The 20,075-nt window shown below is 45.6% G+C and overlaps 1 protein-coding gene across 2 annotated transcripts in view; it reads left to right on the forward strand.

The window, feature by feature from the left end:
• Nucleotides 1-2,408: 2,408 nt before the first annotated feature.
• SERINC5 (serine incorporator 5) overlaps nt 2,409-20,075 on the forward strand; it is an 87,139-nt gene continuing 69,472 nt past the window's right edge. The window contains exon 1 of one of the 2 annotated variants that reach the window (XM_032625857.1): nt 2,409-2,583. In XM_032625857.1, the coding sequence (XP_032481748.1) occupies nt 2,557-2,583 (27 nt within the window). In that variant the 5' untranslated portion in view covers nt 2,409-2,556. The remainder of the gene's footprint in view (nt 2,584-20,075) is intronic. The other variant, XM_032625856.1, reaches the window with a different exon arrangement.

Consider the following 20,075-nt stretch of genomic DNA (forward strand, 5'->3'; position numbering starts at 1 on the left):
TGGCTCTTCCCAGGGGATAGGAATCTCCTGGCACGCAAGTAATCTCCCAGGGCAAGAAATGGGGTCAGAGTGACCACGCCAGCCGACAGTGAACCTAACTAGACAGTCTTGGTGAGATCCTTGGCTTCTGATGAATCATAGGCAGCCACTAAGCAGGTGGCTGCACTGGTCTGATACTGCTTATGCTTTTTTTTTTTTTTTGCGGTACGCGGGCCTCTCACTGTTGTGGCCTCTCCCGTTGCGGAGCACAGGCTCTGGATGCGCAGCCTAGCGGCCATGGCTCACGGGCCCAGCCGCTCCGCGGCATGTGGGATCTTCCCAGACTGGGGCACGAACCTGTGTCCCCTGCATCGGCAGGCAGACTCTCAACCACTGCACCACCAGGGAAGCCCTTTTGTTTTTCTTTTTAATACTGTTATTTAAAAAATTTTAGTTAGAGCCAACTCTCATTACTTTCCATGGTTCTGAATAGGGCCTGGTCCATTATTTCTCTTCCTCTAAACACTGGCAGCTGAGATTCTAGGAGCTTCTGTTACTCACCCGGGCCCTTGGACTCTTTAATCAATAGAAGTTGGTTAAGAAGTCAGAGGAGAATTTCAGGCAAGGCTTTATTGGGGCTGGAGCTGCAGCATCAGGGAGCAAAAGCAAGAAACAGGTACCCCTGGGCTTCCCTGGTGGCGCAGTGGTTGAGAGTCCGCCTGCCGATGCAGGGGACACGGATCTGTGCCCCAGTCCGGGAAGATCCCACATGCCCATGCCGCGGAGCAGCTGGGCCCGTGAGCCATGGCCGCTGAGCCTGCACATCCGGAGCCTGTGCTCCACAACGGGAGAGGCCACAGCAGTGAGAGGCCCGCGTACCACAAAAAATAAAAAAAGAAAGAAAAGAAACAGGTACCCTTGCCAGCTCTCGGAGTGAAGCTGCTTGGGTCCTTAAATGGGGTAACAACAGGGATGGATGGGTGGGTTTGGCAGGAGGCATACATTACGTGGTCTGTCCACCTCTTTGGTGGTGCAGTGGACAGGATCATGCACAGTACCATGCTTTAGCTCCTGGCACCTCAACAACTTGTAGTTTGTCCCTGGTCTTTTTGTATCCTATTGCTCAGCTTTGCCTCAACTGTGCATGTGTGCAGTTATTTTTAGTCACTTATAATTTTTTGTATCCTATTGCTCAAGGAGACGTTTGTCCAGGTGCAAGCACTCTTGTAGAGGATCCCAGTTCCCAGCCTGCCTCAATTCTAGGAGATCTTGTGCTGCTCCTAATCCAAGGATTGGTTTCCATGCGACTTTCCTCTTAGTCTCCACCTCCTAAACTGCCCTCAAAGACACTACTTTGCCAAAGGCTTAAGGTCAAGCTTTGAATCATGCCCGAGGGGATCAGACACGTGGATTCCAGTCCCAGTATTGCTTCTTCAGCTTTGCTGTTAAGCTTAGGGCAAGTTATTTAACCTGTGTGGGCTTCAGTTGCCTTATTTCTAAAATATACACAGTAATGCTTATTTTAAGGAGTAAAAAGGCCTTGGCACAAAGTTTGTAGTAACAGAAATTCCTCTTCTTGGGGAGGTGGCCGCGAGGAGAGAAGATTTGGGTAGGGAGATAAACTAGGGGCACCCTCTCTGCTTTCTGCATGTAACAAACAAATATAGGGAACCCTTTTTTAGTGGAGTTGGGCGAGAGGAAGCAGGGATGCAAACCAAGTCCCTGGGCCAGGATGCGCTCTTACGCGGGTGGTGGAGGAGAGGTTAGAAAATAGATCAATATCCAGGGAAGCACAGAAAGGGTTCTCCCAGGATCCCCCAAGTGCCATGGTAATGTCAGGGCAGAACAGCCAAGCCCAGGGATTCGAAGCTTCGGCCGAGGGAACTTTCCCAAAAGTTGAGAAATTTTCTTGGCAGATGAGGGAGATAAAGGGATTTCTGGAACAGGGATCCCGTGGATAACCCAGTTTGGCGCGAGGCGCAGCACAGACCAGCACCCGGCCACCCCTATTGCGCCTGTGCAGTGCAGGACACTCAGAATCGCTCATTAAAGGCTCCAAGGTTTATTGGAGTCAGCAATCAGCTATTCCACCACAGCCGGGGACTAAGGGCGCCGCGCTCTTCTGGGTCGGGGACCGAGCGCCGCCAGGCCGTCGTAGGAGCCCGGTAATACCTGGCCGGCGCGTTGGAGCACAGCCTTCGCAGTCCAGCACTGCACCGGGAAGTGATGACCACCGCCCACCGCCTGACGCCAGCGGAAGCGAGAGCCGGGAGCTGGCGGGCTCGGAGGCGGTGCGCCCGGGAAGGGGCGGGCACGGGGCGGGGCTGCGGGCGGCCGCCGCGGCTGGAGCGAGGGAGTGGGGCGGGGCCTGGGGTGGCGGGGCGGGGCCTGGGGTGGCGGGGCGGGGTTTGGCGGCAGTTGTTTTTACCAAGGCCTCAGTGCATCGCGTTCAGCTGGGGCTACGCCGCGTGGAGGCGTGAGCGGGTTCGCAGAGGGACGCTCGAGGCCGGAGGGAGCTAGGAGGGCCAGAGGGAAGCTGGGAGCCGGCAAGCGCGCTGGTGGTGGTCGGCCGCCACGATGTCAGCGCAGTGCTGTGCGGGCCAGGTGAGTGGAGAGAGACAGGTCGGGAGACCGGGCCAGGAGCCGAGGCAACGCGGGCTTCTCTGGGTGCAGGTCCCAGCTCCGCCGCCGAAAGTGGGGTGGGTGACCCTGCGCCGCCTGGGTGAGTGCTCCGGGCCGGAGCGCGGCGCTCGGCCTTCGGGGAAAACCGTGTGCCGCGGCGGGCGGGCCGGCCAGAGGGACACGGGGAAGCCCTAGAGGCTACCCCGAGGTCTTCCCGTTCGGCCTTAGGAACTTAGCTTAGGGCGGGGCGGGCAGGGTTCGGGCGGAGGATCCCGACTGTTTCAGGAGCGTGTCGCCTCCTCCCCAGGACAAAAGTGTGTGGTGCTCAGCTCCGTAGGCCACCTGGCTCTGCCAACCCGATGAACCCAGGAGAAGACGTGGGTTTGGGCAGCCACTCCTTTTCCATGCCCTGAACGGGTCGTAAGTGGCCCAGACGAGTTGCGCTTGACATCTCGCCAGGCTCTGGAGCATTGGCTCCTTTTCTTCGAGAAAGTCTGGAAGACTGACTGCTTTCCAAACCGCGGTGCTCAGGTCTGGGCGCTGGGAAGACTCAGCCCTGCTTCCTGAGTCTCCCGACCCAACCCTGGCTGGACCCAAACGCGGCTGACTGGGTAGAGCGCGAGCCTGAAGCCATCCCTCCTTTCAGCTGAACTTGCCCGAGCCTGTTTTGTAACTCTCGGCTGTTTAACTCATGAGATCTTAAAACACCTGTGTCCGCTTGGGATGGGCGTCTTCTACTGGTTAGTAGTGCAGCAGGGCAGAATTAGTAGTAGTTTTTAACCTTTAATGTTGATTTCACTCCTTCCTGCAGAGTTAGAAAAAAAAAGAAGTAGGTAAAGCCTTCCGCACGTCGCGCTCCCTCCTTCCTAGCCGTGTTGATTATCGGCATTTCTGTACAGGTTTTAATGGTGCGTTTTCTCAAATGAGTCTAACTCCGGAGGGCATACCGGGCTATTTTTGCTTCTTAATACATTCAGCCTTGCGACAGTCAGAGGCCAGCCCGTAACTGATGCAGGGGTTAAGCTGTGGGTTTCTCTAACCCGCCGATTACACTGATAGGTAATCCGTCCTCTTTCCAGTGGCCGTGTGAAGTTATCACTTGGTTTTTGAGGTCTAATACTGTACTTGGCATGCATTCAAGCTGGCCTTTGCAGAGATGAGGAAATTGAGGTTTTTAACTTGAGGTGGAATGCCTTGCCCTGAGTCAGGCAAGGCGACAAGAAGACATTTAATACCTTCTCAGGGCTTTGGAGACCAAAGTGGACGGGAAAAGGCTGTTTTCAGAATATTCCAAATCTTAACAAAGCTTTGCAAATCGTTCACTGTTGTTATTTTGAGATAGTTCTAATTTGATGTGACACTTCATTATATAGTGATTACGTTACAGATATTTCGGGGCACCTGTTCTCCAGTCCCTTGAAAGCCCCTTGAGGTTTTCTGTGACTCCCAGCAGGTGATTTAGGGTTCTGAAAATTATTGCCAGTACTCAAGTGGGTCTTATAAAAGAATTATTGGTATGGTTGATATTTTGGCAGGGTTTCATGACTTGTTTCTTTTTGTTTAAAGTGAGAACTTTTAAAAATTATTTACTTTTTGGCTGCGTTGGGTCTTCATTGCTGCACACGGGCTTTCTCTAGTTGTGCGAGCGAGGCCTACTCTTCACTGAGGTGCGCGGGCTTCTCATTGCGGTGGCTTCTCTTGTTGTGAAGCGCAGGCTTCAGTAGTTGCAGCACGCGGGCTCAGTAGTTGTGGCGCACAGGCTTAGTTGCTCTGCGGCATGTGGGATCTTCTCGGACCAGGGCTCGAACCCATGTCCCCTGCATTGGCAGGTGGATTCTTAACCACTGTGCCATCAGGGAAGTCCTCGTGACTTGTTTCTGAAATCCCCCTCTCAGGACTTTGGAAAGAACCAAATCCTGGCCGTTCATCACAGGAAAATTAACTTCTGCTTTCTAGAGACTGCTTGAGGCTTCACTGTGGTGGCTCTCAACACAGGGAGGGGGTGATGGCACTATAATTTCGTATGAATGGGGCTGTTAAGTTTGCATTAAAAAAACAATGCAGCACTGTCAGAAGATATCTACGTCTGTGAATCCTTTGAAAAAAAATTTTGAGCACCTGTGCATTGTTTTTACCTATATCACTTATGACATCAGTGTACGGGTTTTTTGTTTTGTTTTTACCCCCGCACCAGCCAGTTCCCCAGCTCCCCAGATAGTAACTGGCTGTACAACAATTCAATTCTGACACTACCTGGAGTTAATATCCCACAGGTTAGGGGTCCGCCCTCCTCCCCCTCTCCTCCCCCGCACACTCCAGCTGCCAATCCCAAGTCTTCTGGGCCTCCCACACCGGGGTGGAAGACCGAATAAATATTTCTGATCATATCACAATATCACAGCACCTCCTGTGTGCCAAGAGCTGGAGATATGGCAGTGAGCCAGGCAAACATCATCTCTGCCCTCAGTGACTGGGGTGGGGCAGCATTTCATAAGCATGGAAGCAGCGAAACCAGTACCAGCAAGTGCTGGTACTGCCACAGGTCCTGGTGGCAGAGTGGCTTTGGGTAGGGTTGCTGGGGAAGTCTGTCTGAGAAGATGCCCTGGGAATTGAGACTGATAAAGGAGGAGAGGCACCCACGTCAGGGCCTGGGTAGGGAGTCTTCCAGGGTGTTGGAGGAACAGAAGTGGTCACCTTGGGTGCTGTGAAGACTTGACTCTCAGGGACTGGCATGGAGGGAGAGCAGTCAGAGCTGGCCACCCGGTGAATACTTTTTTTTTTTTTTTTTTTTTTTTTTTTTTGCGGTACGCGGGCCTCTCACTGCTGTGGCCTCTCCCATTGTGGAGCACAGGCTCCGGACGCGCAGGCTCAGCGGCCATGGCTCACGGGCCCAGCCGCTCCGCGGCATGTGGGATCTTCCCAGACTGGGGCACAAACCCATATCCCCTGCATCGGCAGGCGGACTCTCAACCACTGCGCCACCAGGGAAGCTCCCCGGTGAATACTTTTAAGCTGCCTCCTCCTGCGTCTGAGCAGTGGTCTGGGCTTCCGCAGTGAGCCCGAATTCTTCTTGATGGAGCTTGAATCCTGACAACCTGCTGTTGCCCTAGGCCAAGGAGGGGAGAGTGTGGTACCTTAATTTAGGGCGTCGTGGTGCTTACGGTGGGGCGTCATTGGCTTCTGGGCATATTGTAGAGGTAGAGCTGGACTTTTACATGGGTTAGAAGTGGGGTGTGGGAATGAGAGAGATTCGGTTTATGACCCGAGCAACTGGATAGGTGATAGTGCCTCACTGAGGTGAGGTAGGAGGCTTGAAGGGAGGAAGACATTTGGCAAGGAAAACCCATAGTTTTCTTCTGGCTCTGTTACATTTGAGATGCCTATTATAAATTAAATGGAGATGGCAAGTCATCGGTTGGATTTTTAAGTTGGGAGAAGTTTGAGGTTGGAGATAGAAATTTGGGGGACTTTAACTGATACTGTCAGAAACAATGTGTAACCCAGAAAAGAGCCTGGGCTTTGGACTCAGGTCTGGGTTTGAATTGGGAAATCTGGACACGGAGGGGTGGTGTGACTGTGCATGTCACTTACCCTCAATTAACCTCAGTTTTCGTCCGAGGTTGAATGGGGTTATTATGAGTATTACATGCGATAATGTCTCTAGTATAGGGTTTGGCACAGAGTAAGGAACCCCCAAAATCTTAGTGACCATTATCCACCTCTACCTGGACAGTCTCCGGGTCATTTTATCTTTGCATTGACCCTGATATACTTAGCTTTTGCTTAGGCTGTTGGCTGATCGATGCTAATGGAAGCAGAGGTCACAGGACAGTGGTCAGTCGACACCTTCTGGGTACCCAGCACAGTGGTAAGGCCCCTGGGCATTGGGTGATTAACAAAGTGCATCCTTGCTCTCCTGGAACTTAAGGGCTAGTTGGGGATTGGAAGTGTGGGGGAAGCTCACTACAGAAAGTGACAGGACACCCTGTCAGAGGTGAAGTGAGATGTGTAATTGGAAGATCTAGACACCCCATCAAGGCAATTTGAGAGTAAGGCTTGGCAGGGTTTACTCCAGGCAAGTATAAGCATTAATGATAATAGTAACAATAGCTGAAGCTTATTTCATGCTCACAAGTGTGCTGTTTTTACCTACGTTGTATCACTCATTCTCCACAGCAGCCCTACAGGGTTGGGGAATGTTCTAATTGGCCTCCTTTTGCAGGTGAGGCAACTGAAGTGCAGAGAGAGAAATTAACTTGACTGATATTTACATGGTGGTGGAGCCAGGCCTTCAACACTGGTCCACCTGACTCAAGTTGGAGCTCCTAACTGGGAAACTGTTATTCCTTATTATTCTAAATACAGTATGAATAAATCATGAGGAACTGTTGCCCATTGTTGTTGCTTATAATGACCCTAAGGCAGCTTTGAATGCATAGCTGTGAGGCTGTCTTGGTAGATATTGGTGGTTGCCAGGAGTTACCAGTGGGTGGGGTTTAGCTTCTTCCTCACAGTCTGGTCCAGGTTATAAAGACAGCAAGTCTCAGACCAAATTCTGTCACTTGTGCGGGCATTTATTGGCAGGCAGGCACAGCAGTTACACAGCCTGATCTGCGGCTTCACGAAGTTCCAGCTCTTTGCCCTTCTTGGTGCACTGACACGCAACTTGCATGTTCCCCTGAGGCAGATGTGACAACCTTCTAGAAGGAAGAACTTGACCAAGACTGCTGAAGCGCAGGACCTCATGGATGGATCAAGCCCACGGTACCACTCTCAGGCAGAACACTCCTTGTCCTTGTAGCCGGCTCATATAAGGGTGGGAATGCCTATGCCAGGGTGTTTCCAGCCAGATTGTATTACTTGATCCCTAAGATTTTCCCCAATGAAAGCAAATTTCTAACGTCTTTTATATTAATTGATTGACAAAGCCACAGAATGCCCCCAGGGACTGTCCACTGTCGAAGATAAATAAAGCTGGACGTTAGTTAAAGCAATGAAAACAGATTTTGTTCAGTGACCACTTACTGACAGAAAGACCTGAGCTCCATCCTGATTAGCACAGATCACTGGGAGTTTTCAAGGGACGATGAGGGAATAGGGAGGAGTGAATGGAGGCCCAAGTAGAGTTAGGGAAGTGAGACGTTCCAGAGTTTGTTTGGAGTATGGGTGATGAGGCCAACTGGGTCTGATAGCTGGCAGGTTAGATTCTGTCCTTCCACTGAGACTAGGAGATAGACCCTATCCTTCCTGATTGATTACATTTCAAAGGAATGGCATTTAAGTCCTTGAGAAAGACACTCCAGACTTGTAGGAAATGTGTCCTATCTGTCCTTCTCCTCAGGGGCAGAGGAAGGATTCACAATTATTAGCCCTATTTAGTAAATGCTCTTAAGAAAGGGAGGTTAGGGACTTCCCTAGTGGTGCAGTGGTTAAGAATCTGCCTGCCAATGCAGGGGACACGGGTTTGAGCCCTGGTCTGGGAAAATCCTACATGCAGCGGAGCAACTAAGCCCGTGAGCCACAACTACCGAGCCTGCTCTCTAGAGCCCGCAAACCACAACTACTGAGCCTGCGCTCTAGAGCCCGCAAGCCACAACTACTGAAGCCCGCATGCCTAGAGTCCCTGCTCTGCAACAAGAGAAGCCACCGCAATGAGAAGCCCGTGCACCGCAACGAAGAGTAGCCCCTGCTCACCGCAACTAGAGAAAGCCTGCATGCAGCAATGAAGACCCAACGCGGCCAAAAATAAATAAATTAAAAAAAAAAAAAAAAAAAAAAAAAGGGAGGTTAGGGCCTATCTTAGGTGCTGGCTAGAACAAACAGTAAATTTCTTTTTACAGCCCTGAACTTTTCCAGACAAGAACTCAAAAAGGCAAAAGGCAGCTAGGTCATCCCAGGGATGCAACCTCAGGCTACTAGAAGCCTGTTAAAGTTTGGTCAAGTCCTTCGTGCAGGGGTTTGAGTAGAGTTGCTGTATATCGAGAGTTCTTGCAGTTTTCACCATGTCTCATCATTACGCTGGTTAACAAAGCCTGGGGTCATTGGTGTTAGAAGTAACTGAAGCCCACGCAGGAGGCTTTTAGAGGTTGGCTTTTGTTAAGTGTTAGCTGGAATGGGTCTTCCTCATTAGGGCATCTGATCACCTCTAGACTGTAGCTTAAAACACACACACACACACACACACACACACACACACAATCCATGAAGACTTCTTTAAAAAGTAAATTACATACCACATAAAAGTACTAGTTTCCCTGAGATGTCCTTCCTCCTGTATAAAACCCAAATCTCTGCTTTTAAGGCCAAGCTCAGGAAGCATTTTCCTAAGAAGTGACCTTCCTCTTGCTTTAAGAGTTCTCAGAACTTGCACACAAAACCTGTCCACACCACCTAGTATGTGGTCATCTGATGCACTGGAGTTGTTTCCTGGTTACTGTGTGGGTGCATCTCCTCTCTCCTAGACAGAGCATGTACTGTGTGACCTAGATGAACCCCCTGTTGTGTGCTTTTGGTTACAAAACTTTTTCCCTACAGCTCTTTGTTTATAGTGATTGGAAATGTTAGGTCCTCATTATATCACGTGTTGCTTCCACCCTTGGAAGGGATCTAGGCACAAAAGTTCATTCTTTGCATGACTGATGCTTTTTTGAACAGTTTGGGGCATTTGTGAAATACATATCATCCAGAGAGAACTGTATTTTGATATTTTATAACAGTCACTCACATTTAATATATATGATTTTACTTTGTGGAGTTGGGATTATGTTGTAGGTGCTATGTTTGATTCAACTCTGCTGAATTACAGGAGTTTTTCAAGTGCACCAGCCACTCATTTGCAGCCATGTTTTCTGGGCTTATACCCAGAAAGTAGTGCAGTCCTCTGCCTTCAAACATGGCAGTTTTTCCAGAGGTATTAAGTAAACGTAAATATGTGAAAGTCAGTTAATAGGCTTATGTGTTAATACGAGTGTGTGTGCGCGCGTGTTTCAGTTCCCAAAAGACTAAAAATAATGAAGAAAATCCCAGCTACACCTCCTTTAGATGCCATCGACAATAACCATTTTCAACATCATCTTTAACTTTGGTCTTTTTACAGTCACTTATGTGGATACCATCTGTCTAGATGGTGTTTTCTGTCTCTGTTTTCTTGCTCTATAAAGGTGCCCTTCTTTGTTTCAGTTGCATTAAATTTGAGTCCTGTGCTTATCACTAGTATTGGCAGTTTTATTTTTCTATGCGTTTTATAAAATGCGGGCAAGTTGCAGTAAAATGGCCACATCGTTGCTCTACCATACTGACAAAGGTGGTGGTGATACAGCTGACGGTGAACTGTTGCTGATACAGAAAGAGTGGTTTGGAGATGCGTCTGTGTAGTTAGCCAAGTTCACGTTGTTGGAAAGATAAGTTTGTCACTGACCTTGAACAATGAAGAGAGTGAAGGTTGCCATTGTAGGTGGAGAGTCGGCATGAAGGTTGCTCATTCAGATTTGTTTTCTTGGGTGGCTTTAGAGCTGACCTGGGCAGGCTGGCAAAATAGCTTTGGGCTGCAGCAGGACTGAGTGGGATTGCTTTACTGGGAGGGCCCATCTGTAGGGAGTAGAGGGCAGCCTCTGATTCATCTCTCTGCTAATGAGATAAAAGGTAACACCCTCTTGCCTACTGCTTGCTTCCCACCCCCGTTTTCTCTATGAATATCGCCTGTCAATTTCCCAGAGATATTGAATATCTGGGAGTGAGTTAACTGTGAGACTCAGAAGCTTACTTTTCAGTTTCCCAGGTGTTTTAATGTAAATCGCCTTTTAGAAGCCTTTAGAAAGGACAGAGCAATAACGAGGGCATTGTCTACTTGTATTCAGAGCAGGAGAGCAGTATGTGGCCTGTTCACCTATGATAATTTAACATTAAAAAGGAAGTCCTAGTGTAGCATGGTATGTCTGCAGAACTAGCCATTAGACAAAAATTCCATTTTACCCTTTGACTAAAGTGCTTTCTGTATCTTTAATTATAATGGTAATTATAGATAAAGATCTTGTGTACTTTCAGTGTCCTGAGTCAACCGGCATTGTTAGTGAATTGTCATTACATACTGCTGTTGTTAGTTGAATTTGCCATTGCGATGGGATGCTGAGAGCAAGCATCCAATGGATCAAGTTACTCATCTAGACCACCTTGATTGTCCCTAACGATCAGGTTTTTCAAGTAGTCCAAAGTGAACCTTTGCAACCCTTGTTAAAATGAATTTTAAACATTTCCAGGGGGGACATCCTCTTATTTTCTAGCTTGTGTATTAATGATATTTTAGAAGATTTTAGAACATAATCTGGGAGTCAGTGTAGTGTGTGTGGGTAGGAAATTCAAACAATGGATTTGTTTGATTACATTAAAACATCTGTTTGAATTTTGAAGGAAATAGGACTTTACTTTTGGCTTTTCTTCTGTAGTTTGCCTTGTGAGATTAAAGTTGAGCTGATGTTTAAGGAAAACAGCTGTTATGGAAAAACTTAGGGTGGGTTCTTATCACAGAATAAATTTTGAAACAATTTTGGTTTGAAGTAAGGTTACAAAATATAGTGATTAGACAGCATTCTCCCCCTCATGAAAACTGTCTAGTCTAAACAAAAGTAGGAAAAACACATACACACAACCGCTTAAATCTTATTTAGGCAGAGATTACTAGGAGAGATGGAAAATCAGGCTAATGTTTGTTTAAATATCGTTTTTTATCAACTAGCCAGTTGCTCTTTGAAACAAAGCTCATGAGGTCTTTACGGGATTTTTTCCCAGTGTTCTGTTTCTTGCATTGTATCTCAGTAATTTAACGGAGGGCTGAGTCGCCTAATGCTATGATCCTTAGCCCAGGTTGGGCTATTTGTGTGGTGATTGATGAGGCAGATCGTGGAATCAGAGAAACTTTTGGAAGAGGCTTTAAAAGGCATCCCTTTTAATTCCCCATCTGAAGCTGAGACGTCTTGTAAAATTGCCCCTCCTAAGTGTACCTCTGGTGTGTTTGAGCCTCTCCAGTGTTGGGGAGCTCACTGCCGTTCCCAGTTTTTAAGTTTTCTGAGCCTTGGTTTCTTTGTTCATCAAACGGGGGAAATTTGTGTCTTGCCTCCCTTATATGATTGTTGAAAGGGATGAAAACAAGACAATATTAAGACTCTTTGTTATCTGTAAGTTGGTGATGCAGGTGTGTCAGGGTTCAGTGCAGGAAACTGAGACTGCTCTGGGTATTTTAAGCCGAACGATTTAATGTAGGGAATTAACTGTTGAAGAAATGAAAGAGCTAGAGGAGCAAGAGTCAGGGGGCCAGCCTTTGAACTCTTGGATTTAAGGCCACACCACTCCAGCAGTAATCCAGAAGTCTGAAAGCCCAGGCTGCTGCCCCCCCGCCTCTTGACACCCACACAGCTGGCGGCTTAACACGGGAGCCCCAAGTCTGGCCATTGTCCTAGGACCTTGCTGGGAAGCAGACACTGCAGCAGGAGGATGGCCCCCACCTTGTTTTCACCTGTTGCTAATTGTCAGGTCCCCAACAGCAAAGGAGTCTGAGAAATGTGGTTACATTTTCCAGGTTCTTCAGTACTGGAAGACCCATAGAAGAAGGTGGGAATGTAGGCTGAATGAGAGAACTATCCCTGTGGAGCACAAGCTAGGAGGAACTAGTGTAATAACCCTAGTGAGTGCTGTACTTCCTGCCCATCGTGGCTTGACTAAATGACAGCCTCACAAGTAAGGCCAGAGTGTTGAGGGGGTTGAGTTAAAGGGAGGAAGATGGAAATACGTTATCGTGCAAACTGGTTTTCCTCTCCTAGTCTCTTCGCTGCCTGCTCCTTTTTCCATACTACCAGCAGGTTGATCCTTCTACCAAAGTATAGTCCTAATCATGTCATCCCCTGCCTGATTTTTCAACACCATTGGGGTTAACATAGTGGATTTTCTAAATGCAAGTCTTTTGTAGGAATCTGTTAGTGGTCTGTATCGAGATAACTTATATTCTTAAAAAAAAATGTGCTTAATACGTCTCTTCAGTCATTCCTGATATTAGTAATTTGTGTTCTTTATTCTTTTTTTAATGACTCTAGAAGTTTATCAATCTGATTAATCTTGTGAAAGAAACGATTTTTTTATTTACTTATTCTCTATTTCATTGATTTCTGCTCTTTTTCCCCATTTTTATTTACTTAATCTATTATTATTTATTTTAAATTATTTTATGGATTTTTTTAAAGGTAGAAACGTAAACCCTTATTTTTTTTTTTTTATTTTTTCGCGGCATGCGGGCCTCTCATTGCTGCGTCCCCTCCCGCCGTGGAGCACAGGCTCCGTACGCGCAGACCCAGCGGCCACGGCTCACGGGCCCAGTCGCTCCGCGGCACGTGGGATCCTCCCAGACCGGGGCACGAACCCATGTACCCTGCACCGGCAGGCGGACTCTCAACCACTGTGCCACCAGGGAAGCCCCGTAAACCCTTATTTTAAATCTTTTCTTTCCTCTCAAGGGAATATTTAAAATAATTTTACATCCCACACATTTTGATATGCTTTGTTTTCATTATCATTCAATTCAAAATGTTTTCTAATTTCCCTTGTGATTTCTTCTTTGACCTGTTGGTTATTTAGAAGTGTGTTGTTATTTTCCAAGTATTTGAGGATTTTCCAGGCGTATTTTTGCTATTGATTTCTAGTTTATGCTTGTGGTGATAAGAGAACATATTCTGTATATATGTATTTCTTTTTGATGGCTCAGAAAATGATACATTTTGATGAATGTTCCATGTGCTCTTGAAAAGAACATGTTTTCTACAGTTATTGGGTAGTTACTGTGCCCATCGTGGCTTGACCAAATGACAGCCTTACAAGTAAGGCCAGAGTGTTGAGGGGGTTGACTTAAAGGCAAGAAGATGGAAATGCGTATCGTGTGAACTGGTTTTCCTCTCCTAGTCTCTTTGCTGCCTGCTCATTTTTCCATACTACCAGCAGGTTGGGTATAGCGTTCAAGTTGGTTGCTAGTGTTGTGCAAATCTTCTCTATCTTTACTGATAGAGGGGTCTAATTCTGTCAATTACTGGGAGAAGGGTGTTAAATTTTTCAAATATGATTGTGTTTTTGTCTCTTTCTGCCACTGGTTATGTCAGTTTTTGTTTAGTATATTTTCAAGTAGAATTTTTTTTTTTTTTTTTGGCGGTACACTGGACTCTCACCGCTGTGGCCTCTCTGGTTGTAGAGCACAGGCTCCGGACGCGCAGGCCTAGCGGCCATGGCTCATGGGCCCAGCCACTCCATGGCATGTGGGATCCTCCCGGACCAGGGCATGAACCCGTGTCCCCTGCATCAGCAGGCAGACTCTCAACCACTGTGCCACCAGGGAAGCCCCTGTTTAGTATATTTTGAAGCTCTATTATGTATACACACATTTGGGATTGTTATGTCTCCTTAATGAATTGATCGTTTTATAAAATGATCCTTTTTATCTCTGGTAATGCTCTTTGTCTTCATGTCTTTGTCTGATGGCCATACTACCCTTTTAACTTTCAACTCATCTGTGTCTTAGATTTAAAAATGCTCTTATAAACAACATGTAGTTGGGACTTGCTTTTTGATCCCTTCTGACAGTCTCTGCCTTTTAATTGGATGTTTAGATCATTTACATTTAATGTAATTATTCATGCTTGAACTTCAGGCCATATATTGTTGGTCATTTCCATTTCCTCGTCTGTTCTTTGTTCTTTCTTACCTTTTTTTGGGAGAAGGGGTAGGATGGGCATTAATTAAATGTTTTTCAGTATTCTATCTTCTTTATTACCTTTTTATTCCTTAAAATTTTGTAAAGATTATAGTATGTATTATAGCATCTTGAAGAAAGGATAAGAGTGGGTCAGTTTACTAGACTTTTTAGCAAATGACAAGTAACAAACAGTACTTTCTGCTTTATAAAAATAATATATAGTTATCATAGAAAATTTGGGAAATGTAGAAAAGTATAAAGAAGAAAATGAATATCATTTATAATCCTAGAGAGAACAAACCCTTGTTAGACTTGGAATTCTCTGGCAGTCCAGTGGTTAGGACTCCGCACTCTCACTGCTGATGGCCTGGGTTCAGTCCTTGGTCAGGGAACTAAAAATCCCACAAGCCATGCAGAATGAATGAATAAATAAATAAATGAATGAATATTAGATCATGCTTTATGTACTGTTTTATATCCTAGCTACTTTCACACAACATTATGGACATTTCCACATATTGTAAGAATGAGAACATTTTAATGGCAGTATCACATTTAATTGATCACGTGGACATTTATTTCACTATTTACCCTTTATTAAATGTTTAGTACATTAAAAAAACACAAAAAACTTAAGTAACTCTTAATGTAATCTTTCTTTAGTCCCATGCCCCTTTAGGTTAGAGCTCTGGAAATAGTCCTTCTGTAACACAACATGAATATGCATTCCTAAAAATCACACTATGCAAAATGGAACAGCAAAAACCACAGATCTTGTGGGGAAAATGGGGTTGGAGCGCAGTATTGAACGTTTTGTCAGTGACGCGCGCACACACACACACACACACACACAAAAGGGAACCTGGTAAAAATGATATTACAGTTCTACAAATGTTAAATGGTTAAGAGATACGTAATAGTACGAAAATTTGGCACTTGACCTTGAAAAAGACCTGAAATTTGCTTGTGGAAGCAGGTGTCGGAAAAGTTGCAGCTGTGAGTTGTTGTGAAGTGGTGGATGGAGGGTTATCTGAAATTGGATGGAAAGTTGTTAACACCAGATGTGCTTTTGAGTGACTCATAATGCAGGTGGAGTGGAGGAGTGTGTGTTTCATATGTTCTATGTAGCTCAGTTCAGCTGGGCACAGTGTTCTGCCTTCAGTATATGTTTCTCACAGACAAAACTGCACGTCCTGTTTTGCTCATATTGTCCCCTAACGTGGTAGGGGAGGAAAAAGTTTTCCTTGACCCTTTTAGGGTCTCTGGCTGGATCTGAAAATTAAACTGACGAAGATTAACAGGAGAAAAACGTACACATTCATTTAACACAAGTTTTATGTGACCTGGGAGCCCTCATAAGGAAATGAAGAACCAAGAAACAGTGAAACCTACTTTTATATTAGATTGAACAAAGAGAGGCAGTTGTGGAAAAATGACTAAATTATGTGGGGAGGTGAAAGGAAGATAAAAATTATTTTAATGAGGTCTCTTTGTGTAGAATTCTCTCCATCTCAGCTTCTTGTCCTTGTTAAGAATGTCTTCCTTCTGGTACAGGGAGGGCACCTCTCACGTGGGAATGTTATCTTCTGCTTTCAGGAAGAAACATGAAGGTCGGAGTGCCCTTCTTGCACCTGCTGTTTCTCGGTGCCTTAACTCAAAATAATCAATATGCCAAAGTGGCGTATCCTGGGGTGAGATGCTCTAAACTCCTTCCATTATCAATCCTGTTGGAACAAACTTGTATTTTCAGAGCAAGTATAGCAGAACCAACTATAAAATGCATGTCAGAAGCCCTGGATGTTGCAAACCTTCAGAAAGGCCAACCAATTCGTATGTCTGTTAGCTGCGTGAGGGAGTAGCTGGGCCTGCTGCTTCTCTTTGGACCAACTCCCAGAAAGTTGGTACTGGAAGTGGCTGGAAGGGTCTTCTGCTCCTCCCACCCAGTTGTGCTCAGATTTCTTGTACTATAGTAAGTGAACAACTTCAGAGATAGGAACTCTTCCTATCTTTGGAAACAGCTCTACTTCATTTTAGGGAGCTCTGGTTGAATTCCTCTTCCTGCCAGCCTCCCCAGGCTGAAATGACTTGCTGTCCCAGAACTTGGAGAGAGTTGCAGTGGTTTTGTAGAATAGAAGAGGCAGCATTGAAGGTGGGAATGGGCTCTGGCTCCTGGGGAATAGAGGACCACAGTTGGGTTGACGCAGCTCTCCTGGTTATGAAAATCCTCACTGTCTACCCAAACCTTAAACTGAAAATTGAGACATGCTGACAGAGGGGAATTGTACCTCTGGGTATGAGAAGTTTCAGTTGGAAGCCAAATTATTGGAACTTCTAGCACTCCCAAATAGTTTTTAAGGATAATGGTCAGGCAGTTTGAAATTAGAACCATCATGGGAAGTTTGTGGTTGGCAGCAAGCCAGAGAAAGTCTCACTGCTGGCCATGAGATTTCTGATGTGAGTGATGCCTGTCACTCCTTTGGTGGGTTACCATTCTCAGGTACCTTATGGACTGTGAGAATCTGGTTAGTTACACCGTCATCTTCTGGAGCTAGATGAATCCTTAAGGGAGTGGCATGTCCACCCTCTCGTGTTATTGAAGAAGAGACAGGCCAGCAGAGCTCAGGCCTTCTTCCAGGTTCACACAGCTAATCAGCATGCAGCAGGGACTGCCACCCTGGCCTGCTACCCTGGCCTTTGGTGTGCCCCCATGGCCTGTACACAGTGGACATTTGGTAAATGACAAGAGAGAGAATGGGTGAGTGTTGGGCTTTTTCTGAAGACATCTGCAGTTCAACAGAGAGCTCATGGCTGCAGATTTTAAACATAATCTTATGGTTGAAATCTCACATTGGTTTTTTTCCACTGTATTTTGCTGCAGTAAAATCAGTTTAAACCTTTTGTCCTCTCTCTTCTCTTAAACTCCCAAGCAGTTGTTTGAATTTCTTTTTTCCAGGAAGTTCTGCTTCATCTGTGGATCATGGGCTTTAGCAGAAAGCGGTTTTTTTTTTTTTTTTTTTCCTTTTTGCGGTATGTGGGCCTCTCACTGTTGTGGCCTCTCCCGTTGCGGAGCACAGGCTCCGGACGCACAGGCTCAGCGGCCATGGCTCAGGGGCCCAGCCGCCCCGCGGCATGTGGGATCCTCCCAGACCGGGGCACGAACCCGTGTCCCCTGCATCGGCAGGCAGACTCCCAACCACTGCGCCACCAGGGAAGCCCAGAAAGCGGTTTTTTAGAATGTGCTTTTCTATTTCTTACCAAGCCGTGTACTTTGTGAAAGTTGCAGGTTGCTGAGTAAGGGGTATTAGGCCATTTAGATTGAGCTGGTTAACCAATGAGGCGCTCTATGCAAATTGTCATACCCAGCAGTGGCTTCTGGCTGCAGGCTTTGGAAAGCATGAAGCAGTAAATTATTTCCTTATGATGGGGGGGAGAGGGGTGAGAGTTGTCATGGGATTGTATTTTCTTGGAAGCTAGAGGTGCAGCAGAGCTGAGTCTCTGACTATTTTCCTGCTGTGACATGGCAGAAAGAAAGCAGGGCACAGAGCGCTGGAAGAGGCTGACGCTTATCCCATTTTCCCTTCATCGTGAGTCCGACCTGACTGAATTCCCAGATTTTAGAGAGATGCCCCTCTTCTCCACTTAGCACTGTGCTTCCATTCCCCCTTCCCGATCTTTCTAAGACTCTGAGAGTAATAAAAATGCTTGAGGTACTAAGAGAAAGTAGGGAGGGAGCTCCTGATCAAAAAAAAAGTATCTATTCTATAGGGCTTTTATTAGAAGAGTTAAAGAAAAAGCTCTAACTAATTGAGTTGTGGCATTTGGGAGGAATGTTCTTTAACTAGTGGGTCCCCGGGGCAGTGCTGTTGGAATTTTGGGTGAAGCAGTTCTTTCTCTTGAGGGAGTCCTGAGCTGGTATTTAGTATGCTTGATAACATTAAGATTTAGTGCCTAAGCTAAGCCAGTTAGATATCAGTAGCACTCGCCAGTCTTTGTGAAAACAGTCTCCACCTTTATAAGCAACAACCCACAAGGCCACAGAGGGAGGATGGTGCTACCCAGATAAGAACCACTTGGTGGTTTGGCCTTGATAATTTTTCCATGGAGTTTAGAACTGCAAAATGGACTGAATCCTACTTCCAGTAGTACATACAGAAATGAAAAAGGACACAGATAAGCAAGGTAGATGATTCTACCACAGCACCACCTTGACTTATAGAACATGCATTCAAAACTTGACATACAGACAGCAGGTTGTATTTTGGATGTAGTTTACTTTAAATGTTGCTCAGAAGTGTCATATTAAGATTGAGTGCTTAAGCTAAGCTAGTTAGATAAAGTTATGTGTTTGATAGGAGAAGGAAAAGCATGCTTTAAGGTGAGAGAGTTCATTTAGATGTATTTCCGGTATGCATTTTGTAAGCTTTTTTTGTGGGTAGTCCAGAGACAGTACAGTTGAATAATTAAGAGCCAATTCTGGTGACAAGAAGCCTGAGTCCAGAGAGACAGGAAACTGAGATTATCAGCTTGGTTGCGCCGTTCATAAGGGTGTGTGGTATGATTTATTATTATCTGCATTACCCACAAGTTACATATGTAAATGCAGGCTTTTCTTGACTAAAGTGTACTGAAGTGAATAGAACTAGAAAAAAAAAGTGTGCCACCCATAAAAGTGGGTGCCAAGATTATAGTTAAGCTGTCAGATCAGTCTTTGTCAGGGTGCTGCTGCTGGCTGTGGGTTACTAGGAAGTATTGAAAGGGCTGTTTTTGATACAAGAAAATTGTTAGAGGAATGGGAGCCTCCAGTACTGAGAATCAGCCATTTCCAATGTGCAGTCTCTTAAGAAAACTCAATGTTGAAAGATCCATGAAATACTTAATGTAAACTTCACAAAGCATTTTATAGCTGACCAATAATTTAAGAATCACATGGAACAATTTCAGCTCCAAAGTGCTGGGAATTTGCCCTTGGGGACACTTTATTCCTGTTTAAATTAACAGGTGTTCAAAAAAACCTCATAGTTTTATTTTTATCCTTAAAGTGAGTTGGAGCAATGCCCAAGCGTTTACTTCTCTCTTGAGCAGAAATGTCCAGCCTTTTAAAATTATTATTTTAGGTTTCCTCTTTTTTCTTTTTTTGGATACTTCCTTATTTGTCTTATAAAAATGACTATATTAGGTTTTTTTAATTAAAGAAATTCTTTATAAAATTTTAAGTTAGTTTTGAGATATAGTTCACATACCATATAGCTCATCCATTTATTTATTTTTAAAAATATTTATTTATTTGGCTGAGCTGGGTCTTAGTTGCGGTGTGCAGGATCTTTTAGTTGTGGGGTGCTGACTCTTAGTTGCGGCATGTGGGATCTAGTTCCCCGACAAGGGATCGAACCCGGTTCCCCTTCATTGGGAGCCCAGAGTCTTAACCACTGGACCACCAGGGAGGTCCCTAGCTCATCCATTTAAAGTGTAAAAATTCAGTGGTTTTTAGTATATTCACAAAGTTGTACAACCATCACTACAGTCTAATATTAGGACATTTTTATCACTTCTGTGACCATTAGCAGTTGTTCCCAGTTTCTCCCCAAACTTCCTCAGATCCCTGACAACTGTTAATTTACTTTCTGACTCTATGGATTTGCCTATTCTGAACATTGCATGTGAATGGAATTGTACAATATGTGGCTTTTATGACTTCTTTCACCTAGCATGTTTTCAAGGTTCATCCATGTTGTAGTACGTGTCAGTACTT

This window comes from Phocoena sinus, chromosome 3, assembly GCF_008692025.1.
Source record: "Phocoena sinus isolate mPhoSin1 chromosome 3, mPhoSin1.pri, whole genome shotgun sequence".
Classification (NCBI taxonomy): Eukaryota; Metazoa; Chordata; class Mammalia; order Artiodactyla; family Phocoenidae; genus Phocoena; species Phocoena sinus.